Consider the following 13,491-nt stretch of genomic DNA (forward strand, 5'->3'; position numbering starts at 1 on the left):
CAGCAGGCGGCAGCACAAAGGCGAGGATTGCAACATCGTTCCTCCTGAGAACCGAAGAGTAAGGAACAAGCAAGGACTGCTCTAAGGCTCCTCGTCAGGAAAAGGGCTTCCCACGCGGTTTTGCATAGGAAACGGCCTCTGATTTGCAGCTGGGGTTGGAGGGATTTACCTTCACTTTGCTGTGGCCCAAGAGCCCTTCCCTGCCCTCCCTGCCACATACTCTTTGGAGTGTGTTAAACTCAACAAAACCTAATCTTTAGGGGTTGCACTTTCCCCCATGGTTAACCTGCAGAAAGTGGGTTCCTTGCCTTTTCCTGCTGACAAGAAACGGGGCTTTGTTCAGTTATTTCCGTCTATGGTCTGTCACTGGGGTGCTGGCTCCTCCATACAGGACTAATTGTCTCACAGCAAGGAGCACATGTCCTCTGCTTGCAGGGAGGGAAGGTCGGACAGGCTCAGTTCTGCACCTTATTTCGAGGAGGCCAAGTTTGTGATGTCCGCAGTGAAAGCCGGGTGCACACACGGCTGTTGCATCATTGGAAGGTCTGCTCCTTGAAGGCAGGGCTTTATGTTCTCCACTCTACCCCAGTGCTCAAAACAGTGCCTGGCACACAGTAGGCACTCAACAAATAGCCCTTGAGTAAATTCGAAAAGGCTGTCAATCTTACATTCTTTTTTTTTTTTTTCTTTTTGAGACAAGAGTCTTGCTCTGTCATCAGGCTGGAGTGCAATAGTGCAATCTTGGCTCACTGCAGCCTCCACCTCCCAGGTTCAAGGGATTCTCCTGCCTTAGCATCCCGAGTAGCTAGGACTACAGGTGCATGCCACCACTCCTGGCTAATTTTTGTATTTTTAGTAGAATCAGGGTTTCACCATGTTAGCCTGGATGGTCTCGATCTCGTGACATCCTGATCCGCCCGCCTCAGCCTCCCAAGGGCTAGGATTACAGGCATGAGCCAGCCACCATGCCTGGCCATACTCCTTAACACTACTTCATTCCCCTAAACCCATGAATTCTAAGTAACCACCAAACACCTGAATGACTTCCTGGCTCCAGGTCTCACCTCCGCCTGCTTTACCTTGATATCCATCTGTCACTGGCCCTGTTCTGGCACCTCCAGTCAGTATCCCAGTTGCCGACAGCTCAGAGTCAGAACAGCCCAGACTTCAGTTCTATTCACAGTATGGCATTAAGAGCATAGGTTTTGGAGGGCTGGGTGTGGTGGTTAGGCTGGGCACAGTGGCTCACGCCTGTAACCCCAACACTTTGAGAGGCCGAGGTGGGCAGATCATCTGAAGTCAGGAGCTCAAGACCAGCTTGGCCAACATGGTGAAACCCTGTCTCTACTAAAAATACACAAATTATCTGCGTGTGGTGGCAGGTGCCTGTAATCCCAGCTACTTGGGAGGCTGAGGCAGGAGAATTGCTTGAACCCGGGAGGTGGAGGTTGCAGTGAGCTGAGATCTCGCCCTTGCACTCCAGCCTAGGCAACAGGAGCAAAACTGTCTCAAAAAAAAAAAAAAAAAAAAAAGGGTGAGGTGCAGTGGCTCACGCCTGTAATCCCAGCACTTTGGGAGGCTGAGGCGGGCGGATTATGATGTCAGGAGTTTGAGACCAGCCTGACCAACATGGTGAAACCCGTCTCTACCAAAAAATACAAAAAATTAGCCAAGCGTGGTGGCATGTGCTTGTAGTCCCAGCTACTCAGGAGGGTGCGGCAGGAGAATGGCTTGAACCTGGGAGGCAGAGGTTGCGGTGAGCCGAGATCGCACCATTGCACTCCAGCCCGAGTGACAGAGTGAGACTCCATCTCAAAAACAAACAACCAAACAAACATAGGTTTTGGAGGCTGGGAACAGTGGCTTATGCCTGTCTGTAATCATAACACTTAGGAGGCCGAGGCAGGACAATCACTTGAGGCCAGAAATCCAAGACCTCCCTGTCACTAAAACAAGACAAAAACCCATAGGTTTTGGGGCTGAAAAGACAGGAGTTGGATTTCTAATTCTGGCCTTCGCTAGCCATGGTCATGTGTAAAACAGGAATAAAAATACTAACCTCATAAATTATGAAGATCCTAAATAAGATAGTAGTGAAGCTCCAGACAGCCGGAAGACATTCCATTCATGCTTTTTTTTTTTTTGGTTCCAATAATTAAATCCCATGCTATCTAACCCTACCACATGCCACCCAACACACCAACACCCACCTGCCTAACAGTATCCTAACATCTTTTCATCTTTTTTTTTTTTTTTTTTTTTTTTTGAGACGGAGGTTCGCTCGTTACCCAGGCTGGAGTGCAATGGTGCGATCTCGGCTCACCGCAACCTCCGCCTCCTGGGTTCAGGCAATTCTCCTGCCTCAGCCTCCTGAGTAGCTGGGATTACAGGTACGTGCCACCATGCCCAGCTAATTTTTTGTATTTTTAGTAGAGACGGGGTTTCACCATGTTGACCGGGATGGTCTCGATCTCTCAACCTTGTGAGCCACCCGCCTTGGTCTCCCAAAGTGCTGGGATTACAGGCTTGAGCCACCATGCCCGGCCTATCCTAACATCTTACACATGCTGGATTCTTTCCAGACACTTTTGCTAATGCCATTCTTTTTTTTTTTTTTTGAGACAGTCTCACTCTGTTGCCCAGGCTGGAGTGCAGTGGTGTGATCTTGGCTCACTGCAACCTCTGCCTCCTGGGTTCAAGTGATTCTCTTGTATCAGCTTCCTGAGTAGCTGGGACTATAGGTGCCCACCACCATGCTCGGCTATTTTTATATAGGCTGGAGTGCAATAGCGTGATCTACTGCAACATCCGCCCCCGCCAGGTTCAAGCGATTCTCTTGCCTCCTGAGTAGCTGGGATTACAGGCATGTGTCAGCACGCCTGGCTAATTTTTTGTATTTTTAGTAGAGACAGGTTTTCTCCATGTTGGTCAGGCTGGTCTCGAACTCCCTACCTCACGTGATCCACCTGCCTCAGCCTCCCAAAATGGTGGGATTACAGGCGTGAGCCACCGCACCTGGCCTAAGTTTTGAATTTTTAGTAGAGATAGGGTTTCACCATTGGCCAGGCTGATCTTGAACTCCTGGCCTCAAGTGATCACCCTCACCTCAGCCTCTCAAAGTGCTGGGATTTCAGGCATGAACCACATGCCCAGCTTCAACTTCTTCTATAGCCTACATATCTTTCTCACTGTCACCGATTATCCCTGTCTTGCTTGCCTGTCACATTTATCACTCCATTTATTTGTACTTAATCATGCCCCTTTGGATCATTTCATATTTTGTCAGGTGTTTGTTTTAAAATTCTCTTGTATTGCCTCAAGGTCTAGCATTTACTAGACACTTAATAATGCTTGTTAAATCAGATTTCTGTTGGGGCCAGAGCAGTGGCTCATGCCTTTAATCCCAGCACTTTGGGAGGCTTAGGAGGGCGGTGACCACTTGAGGGTGGGAGTTCAAGACCAGCCACGCCAACATGGCGAAACCCTCTCTACTAAAAATACAAAAACTAGCTAGGCATGGTAGCACACGCCTGTAGTCCCAGCTACTCAGGAGGCTGAGACAGGAGAATTGCTTGGACCTGGGAGGCTGAGGTTGCAGAGAGCCAAGATCATGCCTTTGCATTCCAGCCTGGGTGACAGAGCGAGACTCTGTCTCAAAAATAAATAAATAAATAAAATTAAAAAAAAAAATCAGAGGTTGTATTTAGCTGGAAAACACCACTTGGAGTCTTTTACTGAATCCCAGACTTCTGGAAGTGTTGGTTTTTCAGGTGGCAAGACTATGAGCCTTCATTTTTTTGACACGGAGTTTCGCTCTTGTTGCCCAAGCTGGAGTGCAATGGCACAATCTCAGCTCATCGCGACCTCCGCCTCCTGGGCTCATGTGTTTCTCCTGCCTCAGTCTTCCGAGTAGCTGGGATTCCAGGTATGAGCTACTACGCCTGGCTAATTCTGTATTTTTAGTAGAGACGGGGTTTCTCTCCATGTTGGCCAGGCTGGTCTTGAACTCCTCACCTCAGGTCATCCGCCCGCCTCGGTCTCCCAAAGTGCTGGGATTACAAGCATGAGCCACTGTGCCCAGCTGATGATGAGCCTTCTTGATTGGTCACATGTCCTTAGGCTTTTCCTTGAGTCATCCTGATGAATGTCGCACTGAAGGGTGCCAGGACAAAGAGCCTGGTGATACCTGTCTGGCTAACTGGGAGTTGGAGCGACGCCCACAGCTGTGTCAACAGCAGTCTGGAGGTTGGAAAAGCACCAGTTCAGCTCACCACACTCCACTCATGCTCACTGGGAACATTACCCACAGTTCCATCTTTGGCCTCCTTGCTGTTAACTCTGCCTAATTCCTAAACCAGCAATTCCTTTCTGATCTCTTGCCTGGGTTTCCTGGACCAGATACCTTCAACACATCCCTCCTCCCTCTACCACACCCAAGGGTGTCAAGCTTCCTTCCCAATACACCCCATTCCCATCTCCACTGCCGGGCCAGCTTCTTCTTTCATGCATAGAAAGCCTAACAGCGTCCACATTTCTCCAGGTGAACTGTTCTTAGGGGCTCCTGTACCTTAGGCCATTCGTGACGCAGGAATCCTACCAGTCCTATCAAGCCACACCTCCTCCGTGAAGGCTTCTCAAACCTCAGATTCCTCCAGTTTGGGGCACGCACAGCCTTCCCTCCATTCACTGGGCAAGCAATTAAGTATTGCTTTACATTTCCTTGTTTTCTCTTTTTTTTTTTTTTTTAAGTTTTTTTCTTACACCTTGCTACAGAGACGTATCCAAATTGCTTTATATTTCCAATGATCATTTACTATTTGGAGGACTTCTCATTTCCTGATCAGGTTGGAAGTGCTTTGAGAAAACACACACAGCGCTAAAAACACTCATTTGTCTCTCCTGGGTCATGGAATGTGGCGTTTGTCCAATAGTTCTCGGAGGGGTTCCCCAATGGCAGAAACAGTGGTTTCGGTGATGTTGAAGGGTCGCAGCGCCAGACTGTGATGTTCCCCTAGAGTGAGCATCTCTATAGAAGCTTTGGAGCTCAGTGCACACGCATGTTCAGATGGACCACAACAGTCTCGCTTTCCCCAGGATTTTAATTTCCTTGAGGACAAGTACTGTGTTGTGGATTATGGCCATTCCATAGCACCCAGCTAGAATTGACACTCAGAACACACCTGGGGCCCTCGGGAGGATGCTTCTGCTCAGCGGGAAAGATGCACACTTCTTTTCTTTTTTTTTTGTCTCTATTTTTCAGAGATGGGGAGATCTTGCCATGTTGCCCAGGCTGGTCTTGAACTGCTGGCCTCAAGGGATGCCTTCCAAAATGCTGGATTACAGGCATGAGCCACCATGCCCAGCCTGAACAATTATCTTACTGCGGCCCTTGAACTATCAGATAAATCATTTTTTTAAACCCTGTCTCTTAGACCTTGAGACATAAGACCAAGAAGGGAAATGGAGCTATAGGCTGGCAAGACCTCTGGTGGAATGTCAGAGTGAGTTTTGTTTGTTTGTGAGACAGAGTCTCACTGTCACCCAGTCTGGAGTGCACTGGTGCAATCTTGGCTCACTGTAGCCTTCGCCTTGGTTTGGGCAATTCTCATGCCTCAGCCTCCCGAGTAGCTGGGATTACAGGTGTGCACTACCACGCCTGGCTAATTTTTGTATCTTTAGTAGAGAAGGGGTTTTGCCACATTGGCCAGGCTGGTTTCAAACTCCTGACCTCAGGTGATCTGCCCAAGTCAGCCTCCCAAAGTGCTGGGATTACAGGCATGAGCCACCTTACCTGGCCCTTTTTTTAAAGACAAGGTCTTGTTCTGTCACTCAGACTGTAGTGCAGTACTATGAGCATAACTCACTGCAGCCTCGATCTCCTGAGCTAAAAGTGATCCTCCCTCCTCAGCCTCCCAAGCAGCTGGGACTACGGGCGTGTGCCACCATGTCTGGCTAATTTAAAATTTTTTTTTGGTAGTAGAGATAGGGATCTCACTATGTTGCCCAGGCTGGTATCAAACTCCTGGCCTCAAGTGGTCCTCCCACCTTAACCTCCCAAAAGCATTGAGATTAGTCAGGAACCACTGCACCTGGCCTTGGAGCAAGATGCTTTTATCTGAAAGCTAAGGAATTGGGAAGTCTGAGCCAACCTCTCCTTTGAGCCTACTTGAAACTTTCATTGTTCTTTGCACTGGTAGTGTCCCATCCTTAGCGTCTCTTTTCCATCAATATGGATACTTTGCTGCGTGCTTGGAGGCAGCACGCCAAAGGCCAGGCCTGCCACGTATCACCATGTGCCTGGACTCAGCTGCTTTCAGTCCTTGTGAGGGAAGGGGGCTCCAACCCAACTATGGAGAAGGCCAGGCAAGCGACTTGGCCACTGATCATCTGCTGCTCTCCAAATGGCAGGTGGACAAGCGCCATGTACCTGGAGCTTAAGTAAATGCCAGCCACTGCCTCTTGTTCACAGGCCATCCGTCCACCCCCTAGCATATCCTGTAATGAGAAATACCTATTGTTCCTCAGCAAAGATCCCTGCCTAGCATTCAAGACCTTCAGACACCTCACCCTTCTTTGGCCATTTGTAAAAGTCATTCTCACCCACACAAACTGCCTGCTGTGACCAAAGCAGGCTACTTGATGTCCCATCCCTGAACACCCCAGCTCCCCAAGACCATCTGAGCTTGGAAACACAGGGGTCCTTGCCTCCCCCAACCCACTCATTCCCAGGCTGGAGCTGTAGCATCACCTCTATGAAGCCTCAACTCTGTCACTGGAGTACAGTGGCACAATCGTGGCTCACTGCAGCTTTGAACTCCTGGGTTCAAGTGTTCCTCCCACCTCAGCCTCCTGAGCAGCTATGACCACAGGTATGCACCACTATGTCTGGCTATTTAAAAAATTTTCTATAGAGATGGGTTCTTACTGCATTGCCCAGACTGTTCTCAAACTCCTGGTCTCAGTCAATCCTCCCATCTCAGCCTCCCAGAATGCTGGGATACAGGCTTGAGCCACTGTGCCCAGCCTATGCTACCTTTACTTTTGGGCAGACCTTTTTTTTTTTGAGATGGAGTCTCACTTTGTTAGCCAGAATGGAGTGCAGTGGCATGATCTCAGCTCGCTGCAACCTCTACCTCCCAGGTTAAAGCGATTCTTCTGTCTCAGTCTCCCGAGTAGCTTGGACTAGAGGCGAGTGCCACCAGGCCCAGGTAATTTTTGTATTTTTAGTAGAGACAGGGTTTCACCATATTGGCCAGGCTGGTCTCGAACTCCTGACCTTGTGATCTGCCCACCTTGGCCTCCCAAAGTGCTGGGATTACAGGCATGAGCCACTGCGCCTGGCCCACTTTTGGGCAAATCTTACATTTCAATGAAAATCTTTAAGGCAGAGAGCTTGTCTGTGTTTGTGCCACTCGTGACAGCTCACACAAAGCGATCACTTGGCAAAGGTCTAGTGCCTGTGGATCAGATGCCACACTGGCCAAGGCAGGGCTCTTCCCTTTGATTCTTGCATGGAATGGACCTTGAGGGGAAGGTGACAAACTTGACAGGCTTGGGTTTGAGAGAAGGGGGAGAAAGCCCAGAAGCAAGGCAACTGCCTTGCTGCTGAAAAACAAGACATCAAGAATAGCAGGGCATGGGCTGGGTGTGGTGGCTCACATGTGTCATCCCAACACTTTGGGAGGCTGAGGTGGGAGGATCACTTGAGCCCAGGAGTTCAAGACCAGCCTGGGCAACACAGCAAGACCTTATCTTTACACAGAACAAACTTAGCCAGGCATCGTGATGTGAACCTGTAGTCTCAGCTGCTCAGGAGGCTGAGGCAGGAGGATCGTTTGAACCCAGGAGTTTGAGGCTGCAGTGAGCTAGGACTGCACCATCACTGTACTCCTGCCGGGATGACAGAGCAAGATCTCATCTCAAAAAAAAAAAAAAAGAAAGAAAAAAAAAATGTAGCAGGACTCCAACCAGGTCCCACATGCCATTCAGCAGCTGTGCAATTTTATTTTACCTGTTCTTGTGCCAGTCTTCTCACCTGTAAAGTGAGGATAACAGTTTTTCTACTTACCCACAGGATCAGAGTCAGAATCAAATAAGGATAGCCCCATGCTTCAGAAGCACTGTACAAGGCCAGGCGTGGTGGCTCATGCCTGTAATCCCAGCACTTTAGGAGGCCAAGGCAGGTGGATCACCTGAGGTCAGGAGTTCAAGACCAGCCTGGTCAACATGGTGAAACTCTGTCTCTACGATAAATACAAAAAAACACTAGCTGGTTGTGGTGGCAGGTGCCTGTAATCCCAGCTACTTGGGAGGCTGGAGGCTGAGGCAGGAGAATCACTTGAACCAGGAGGCACAGGATGCAGTGAGCCAAGATCGTGCCATTGCACTCCAGCCTGGGCAACAAGAGTGAAACTCCGTCTCAAAAAAAAAAAAAAAGAAGCACTGTACAGATAGCAGCTGGTGTTAGTTACCATATAGAGTTGAAAAAAGCTCAGACAGGGCCTAACTCTCGGCCCTAGGGCGAAGGTGGCTTTTATTTCCTCTCTTGGGGAAGGAGGGGGAAGGGAGCTTTCCCAGGCACATCAACCTAAGGAAGGGGTGGTTGTGCCCCCGATCATTCGGACGGAAGGGCTCGTTCTTGTCCACTTCCTGGCCCTTGGCTGCAGGGTGTGCTGGCTGGCAGGGGTCACTCCCCTTGGGGCGGCAGCTCCCGCATCAGTGAGGCACAAGGAGGTATCTGCTGGTGTTCACAAAGAGGAGGGGGCAGGTGCCCTGAGTGAGGGAGAGAGGGCTGGGGTGGCCGACCCCACGCCGACACCTGCCCAGGATGACCACTTTTGTAAGGCCTGGCTGGTGGGACTCCTCCCGGGAAGGGCCTGAGGGGCCCCTTGGCAGCGCTCCGTGCGATGGCTGGTGCTTTAAATGTCCATCTCAAACTGTGACTCTTCACCTGGGGAGAGAGGGGACAGAGGGCCAGGTCAACAATAGGTGAATGCTTGGTATATGAGGCTGTTCTTTCATTGCTGTAAAGAAATCCTGAGGTTGGGTAATTTATAAAGAAAAGAAGTTTTTTGTTTTTTTTGAGATGGAGTCTCCATCTCCCAGGCTGGAGCGTAGTGGCCCAATCTCGACTCATTGTAATCTCTGCCTCCTCCTGGGTTCAAGAGATTCTCCTGCCTCAGCCTCCCAAGTAGCTGGGATTACAGGCACCCACCACCACACCCAGCTAATTTTTGTATTTTTAGTAGACACAGGGTTTCACCATGTTGGTCAGGCTGGTCTTGAACACCTGACCTCAGGTGATCTGCCCATTTCGGCCTCCCAAAGTGCTGGGACTACAGGCATGAGCCACTGCGCCCAGCCAAGAAAAGAGGTTTAACTGGCTCATGGTTCTGCAGGCTGTGCAAGCATGACACTGGCTTCTGCTTGGCTTCTGGGGAGCCTCGGGGAGCTTCTACTCAGGATGAAAAGCAAAGTGGGAGCAGGCATGTGACATGGAGGAAGCAGGAGCAAGAGAGGGTGGGGTGGCGCTGCCACACTTTGCAACAACCAGATCTCACGAGAATTCATTCACTATTATGAGGACAACACCAAGTTGTGAGGGATCTGTCCCTATGAACCAAACATGTCCCACCAGGCCTCACCTCCAATACTGGGGATTACAATGTAACATGAGATTTGGGCAGGGGCAAATATCCAAACTATATCACTTGGGCTGAATTTTTTGTTCTTTTTGCTTTTTTCTTTAGAGACAGGGTCTCACTCTGTTGGCCAGGCTGGAGTGCAGTTATACAATCATAGCTCACTGTAGCCTTGACCTTCTGGGTTCAAGTGATCCTCCTGCCTCAGCCTCCTGAGTAGCTGGGATTACAGCCGTGGACCACCACGCCTGGCTAATTTTAAAATTTTGTGTAGAGATGGGGTCTCACCTTGTTGCCCAGGCTGGTATTGAACTTCTGGCCTCAAGTATTCCTCCTGCCTCAGTCTTCCAGAGTGCTGAGGTTTTGGGCATGAGCCACTGTGTCTGGCCACCAGCTGATGTTTTAGGGCCAGGGAGAGCCCCTATTTTTTGAAAGTGGATAAGTTGTTTAGTTTCACAATCTCACAGCTGGAAGGGAATTAAGCTTGAGACGAATCATGCTGAGTCTCATCTGATTCAGATGAAACTCTGGACTTTGAGGTTTCGAGCTGGGCTGGAACACGTTAAGTCTTTGGGGATAGGTGGATCAACTAAATATATTTGTATATGAGAAGGACATGAATTTTGGGGGTACAGGGCTGGACTGCTATGGTTTGAGATTCATACAGAAACTTAATCCCCAATGTAACAGTATTAAGAGGTGGGGCTGTTAAGAGGTAATTGGGTCACAAGGGCTCCGTCTTTATGAATGGATTAACCCACTCCTGGATTAATGGGTTACCACAGGCGTGGGCTAGTTATCACAAGAATGTAACAAAGAGCCAGCTTGGTTCTCTGTCCTGTGCCCCGCTTGCCCTGTGATGCTTTCTGCCATGTTATGATGCAGCAGGAGGCCCTCAGCAGAAGCCAAGCAGTTGCAGCCACCATGCCCTTGGCCTTCCCAGCCTCTAGAACTGTAAGAAATAAACCACTTTTCTTCATAAATTACCCAGGTATTCAGGTATTCAGTTACAGCCAGAAAAAAAAAGACTAAGACACAGGCAACTCCTGTCTGTCTTGAACTGTGAGGTTCCCAAGATAATTATGAATCATGTCCTGCGGGCCCTGGGGAGATGAATTCAGCTGCTGTCAGCAGGGCAAGCCCAGCTGAGGTTCCTGCTGCTCCCTATCTGGGCCTGGTGTATAGCCTTCTGGGTGAAGGGTCAGCGGGTTCCAGACTGACTATAGTTGCCCAGAAGTGCTTACAAAAACTCTGACACTCTGCCAAGCCAATCAGGGTGCCACAAAGAGTACATTCACTGACACCACCACCAGAGTGGCTGCTCTGATTACTCGGGAGGTGGGGACACCAGGAAGAACCCAGCTACCAAAGGTCAAAGCGGCAGAGACAACTGGCTGCATTGTTTTTACCTGTCTTCATAAAGATCCACTAGGGACCAGCAGCCCAACAGGAGTCATCCCGGATGTATTTCTTATCTTGTAGACATTAGACATGTAATTTCCCAACGGACAAGTACACTGTGCCTTTGATAACTTGTCTCTTGCACCACAAACATCATGGGTGTGTTCCAAGTGGAAACGCTTCAGGAACAATTATATAGAGGGGGATGCTTATGAAAGTTGCTGTGTGCAGCCACTGCCATTTCAAACAAGCTCCGCACTAATTACATGACCAAATGGTGCCAGATCATCTTTCCTGAGGTGTGTGGGCCCCTTTCAGGGGGAAAGTTGCTACCAATGAAGAACTAAACCTCCCCGCCCCTACTGTCACCCTCTGGGCTCTGAGCTGCCCCTTAGAGGGTAGGGCAGAGGCCCTGTCATTCCTCCTCCCTGGAATTCCTCCCGGTGGATGGACTCCAGGAGCCTCATGCATTCCTTTTCCCAAGGGCCAAGCCCCACCACTCACCGCCTGCCCGCTTATCTTCTGGGCTATTTCGCAGGTGGCTCTGGCTGGCTTCCGTGGGGGGCTCATCACTGGCAGGGCTGGTGACCCCAGGAATGGCAGGCAGATCCCTTGGGGGTGTTTTGGTCACAGGTGAGTTCCGACACTCCATCAAGAATTTCCGGTCGTAGATGATCCTGGTACCTAGAAGGGCACAAGAAGGTTGCTGAAGCCACCTGCAACCTCCTGCCTGCTGGTTTTTCCACTTTTTTAAGGTGTGGCTCCAGCATAGGCAGCAGATTCTCCTGAAAAAGCCAGAGGAGGCCAGATGCGATGGCTCACGCCTGTAATCCCAGCACTTTGGGGACTGAGGCTGAGGCGGGCAGGATCACCTGAGGTCAGGAGTTTGAGACCAGTCTGGCCAACATGGTGAAGCCCTGTCTCTACTAAAATACAAAATTTAGCCAGGGTTGGTGGTAGCACCTGTAATCCCAGCTTCTCAGGAGGCTGAGGCAGGAGGATCACTTGAATCTGGGAGGCGGAAGTTGTAGTGAGCCCAGATCACACCACTGAACTCCAGCCTGGGCAACAAGAGCGAAACAAAAAAAACAAAAAAAAAAATCTTTTTAAATTCACTACTGTACTAACAAGGAAATGAGTCTTTTTCTCACAGTAGGGGACCCAAAATTTTTGCAGGCCTACCTGATCTATCAAATAGCAGTGAACAGTGAGGAGGTTATTATAATTTTTTGAGACCGAGTCTCACTCTGTCGCCCAGGCTGGAGTGCAGTAGCAGGATCTCAGCTTACTGCAACCTCTGACTCCCAGGTTCAAGCAATTCTCCTGCCTCAGCCTCCCAAGTAGCTTGGATTACAGGTGCCCATTGCCATGCCCTGCTAATTTTTGTATTTTTAGTAGAGATGGGTTTCACCATGCTGGTCAGGCTAATCTTGAATTCCTGATTCAGGTGATTCGACCACCTTGGCCTCCCAAAGTGCTGGGATTACAAGCATGAGCCACTGTGCCTGACCCTTATTTTTTAAACAGGGTCTCACTCTGTCACCCAGGCTGCAGTGCAGTGGCGTGATCTCAGTTCACTGCAAACTCCACCACCTGGGCTCAAGTGATCCTCCTGCCTCAGCCTCCCATGTAGCTGGGTCTAAAGACCAACACGCCTGGCTAATTTTTGTATTTTTAGTAGAGATGGCATTTTACCATGTTGGCCAGGGCTGGTCTCGAATTCCTGGGCTCAAGGGATCCACCTGGCTCAGCCTCCCAAACTGTTGGGATTATAGGCGTGAGCCACTGCGCCCAACAAGGAGGTTATTCTTCTTTGGCTCTGTCTCGAAAAAAGCTGTATGGTGCTGATCATCTCCAACACCTTGACTGCATTTGCTGACTGCTCCCTTTTCAGCAAAGAGCAGGCTTCAGGCTCAAAGCCTTCAGAGGGCAGTGGAATCTAGTAAGAATGTTAAAACTGTCTGCTGTCATGATTATTTCTTTTTATAGCTACCTTCTATTTATGGCAAGTGAATCTGGTTTTCCATATATAGTAGTGACAGCAATTCCTTTTAATATTGCTATTTAATATCAATATATGATAGAGTCTATGATAAAATAATGTAAATTAAATTCAAAATCTAAGGTGATATAAAGAAATATTAAATATCTATACAAATGGAATGCAAAGTATGGTAATAACTGTGCAGATGAAATATGAATAACCTAAGTTTTGGAACCATGATTTGAGGGCTTCAGGAATGCCCTTCCTTATCAATAACTTGAAATCTCTCCCTCACTTAGGGGTAATGATGAGTGGCATTCCACCAGATAAGATTCTTTTTTTTTTTTTTTTTGAGTCAGAGTCTTGCTCTGTTGCCCAGGCTGGAGTGCAGTGGCGCCATCTCAGCTCACTGCAACCTCCGCCTCCTGGGTTTAAGCAATTCTCCTGCCTCAGCCTCCTGAGTAG

General features: G+C 49.2%; 1 protein-coding gene across 1 annotated transcript in view; it reads right to left on the minus strand.

The window, feature by feature from the left end:
• Positions 1-4,715: 4,715 nt before the first annotated feature.
• Positions 4,716-13,491, minus strand: part of EIF4EBP1 (eukaryotic translation initiation factor 4E binding protein 1) — a 33,778-nt gene continuing 25,002 nt past the window's right edge. Inside the window, exons 2-3 of the mRNA XM_039463353.2 lie at positions 11,547-11,726; positions 4,716-8,950 (exon numbers count right to left, since the gene is read on the minus strand). Of these exons, the coding sequence (XP_039319287.1) occupies positions 8,919-8,950; positions 11,547-11,726 (212 nt within the window). The 3' untranslated portion in view covers positions 4,716-8,918. The remainder of the gene's footprint in view (positions 8,951-11,546; positions 11,727-13,491) is intronic.

This window comes from Saimiri boliviensis, chromosome 13 (genome assembly GCF_048565385.1).
Source record: "Saimiri boliviensis isolate mSaiBol1 chromosome 13, mSaiBol1.pri, whole genome shotgun sequence".
Taxonomy (NCBI): domain Eukaryota; kingdom Metazoa; phylum Chordata; class Mammalia; order Primates; family Cebidae; genus Saimiri; species Saimiri boliviensis.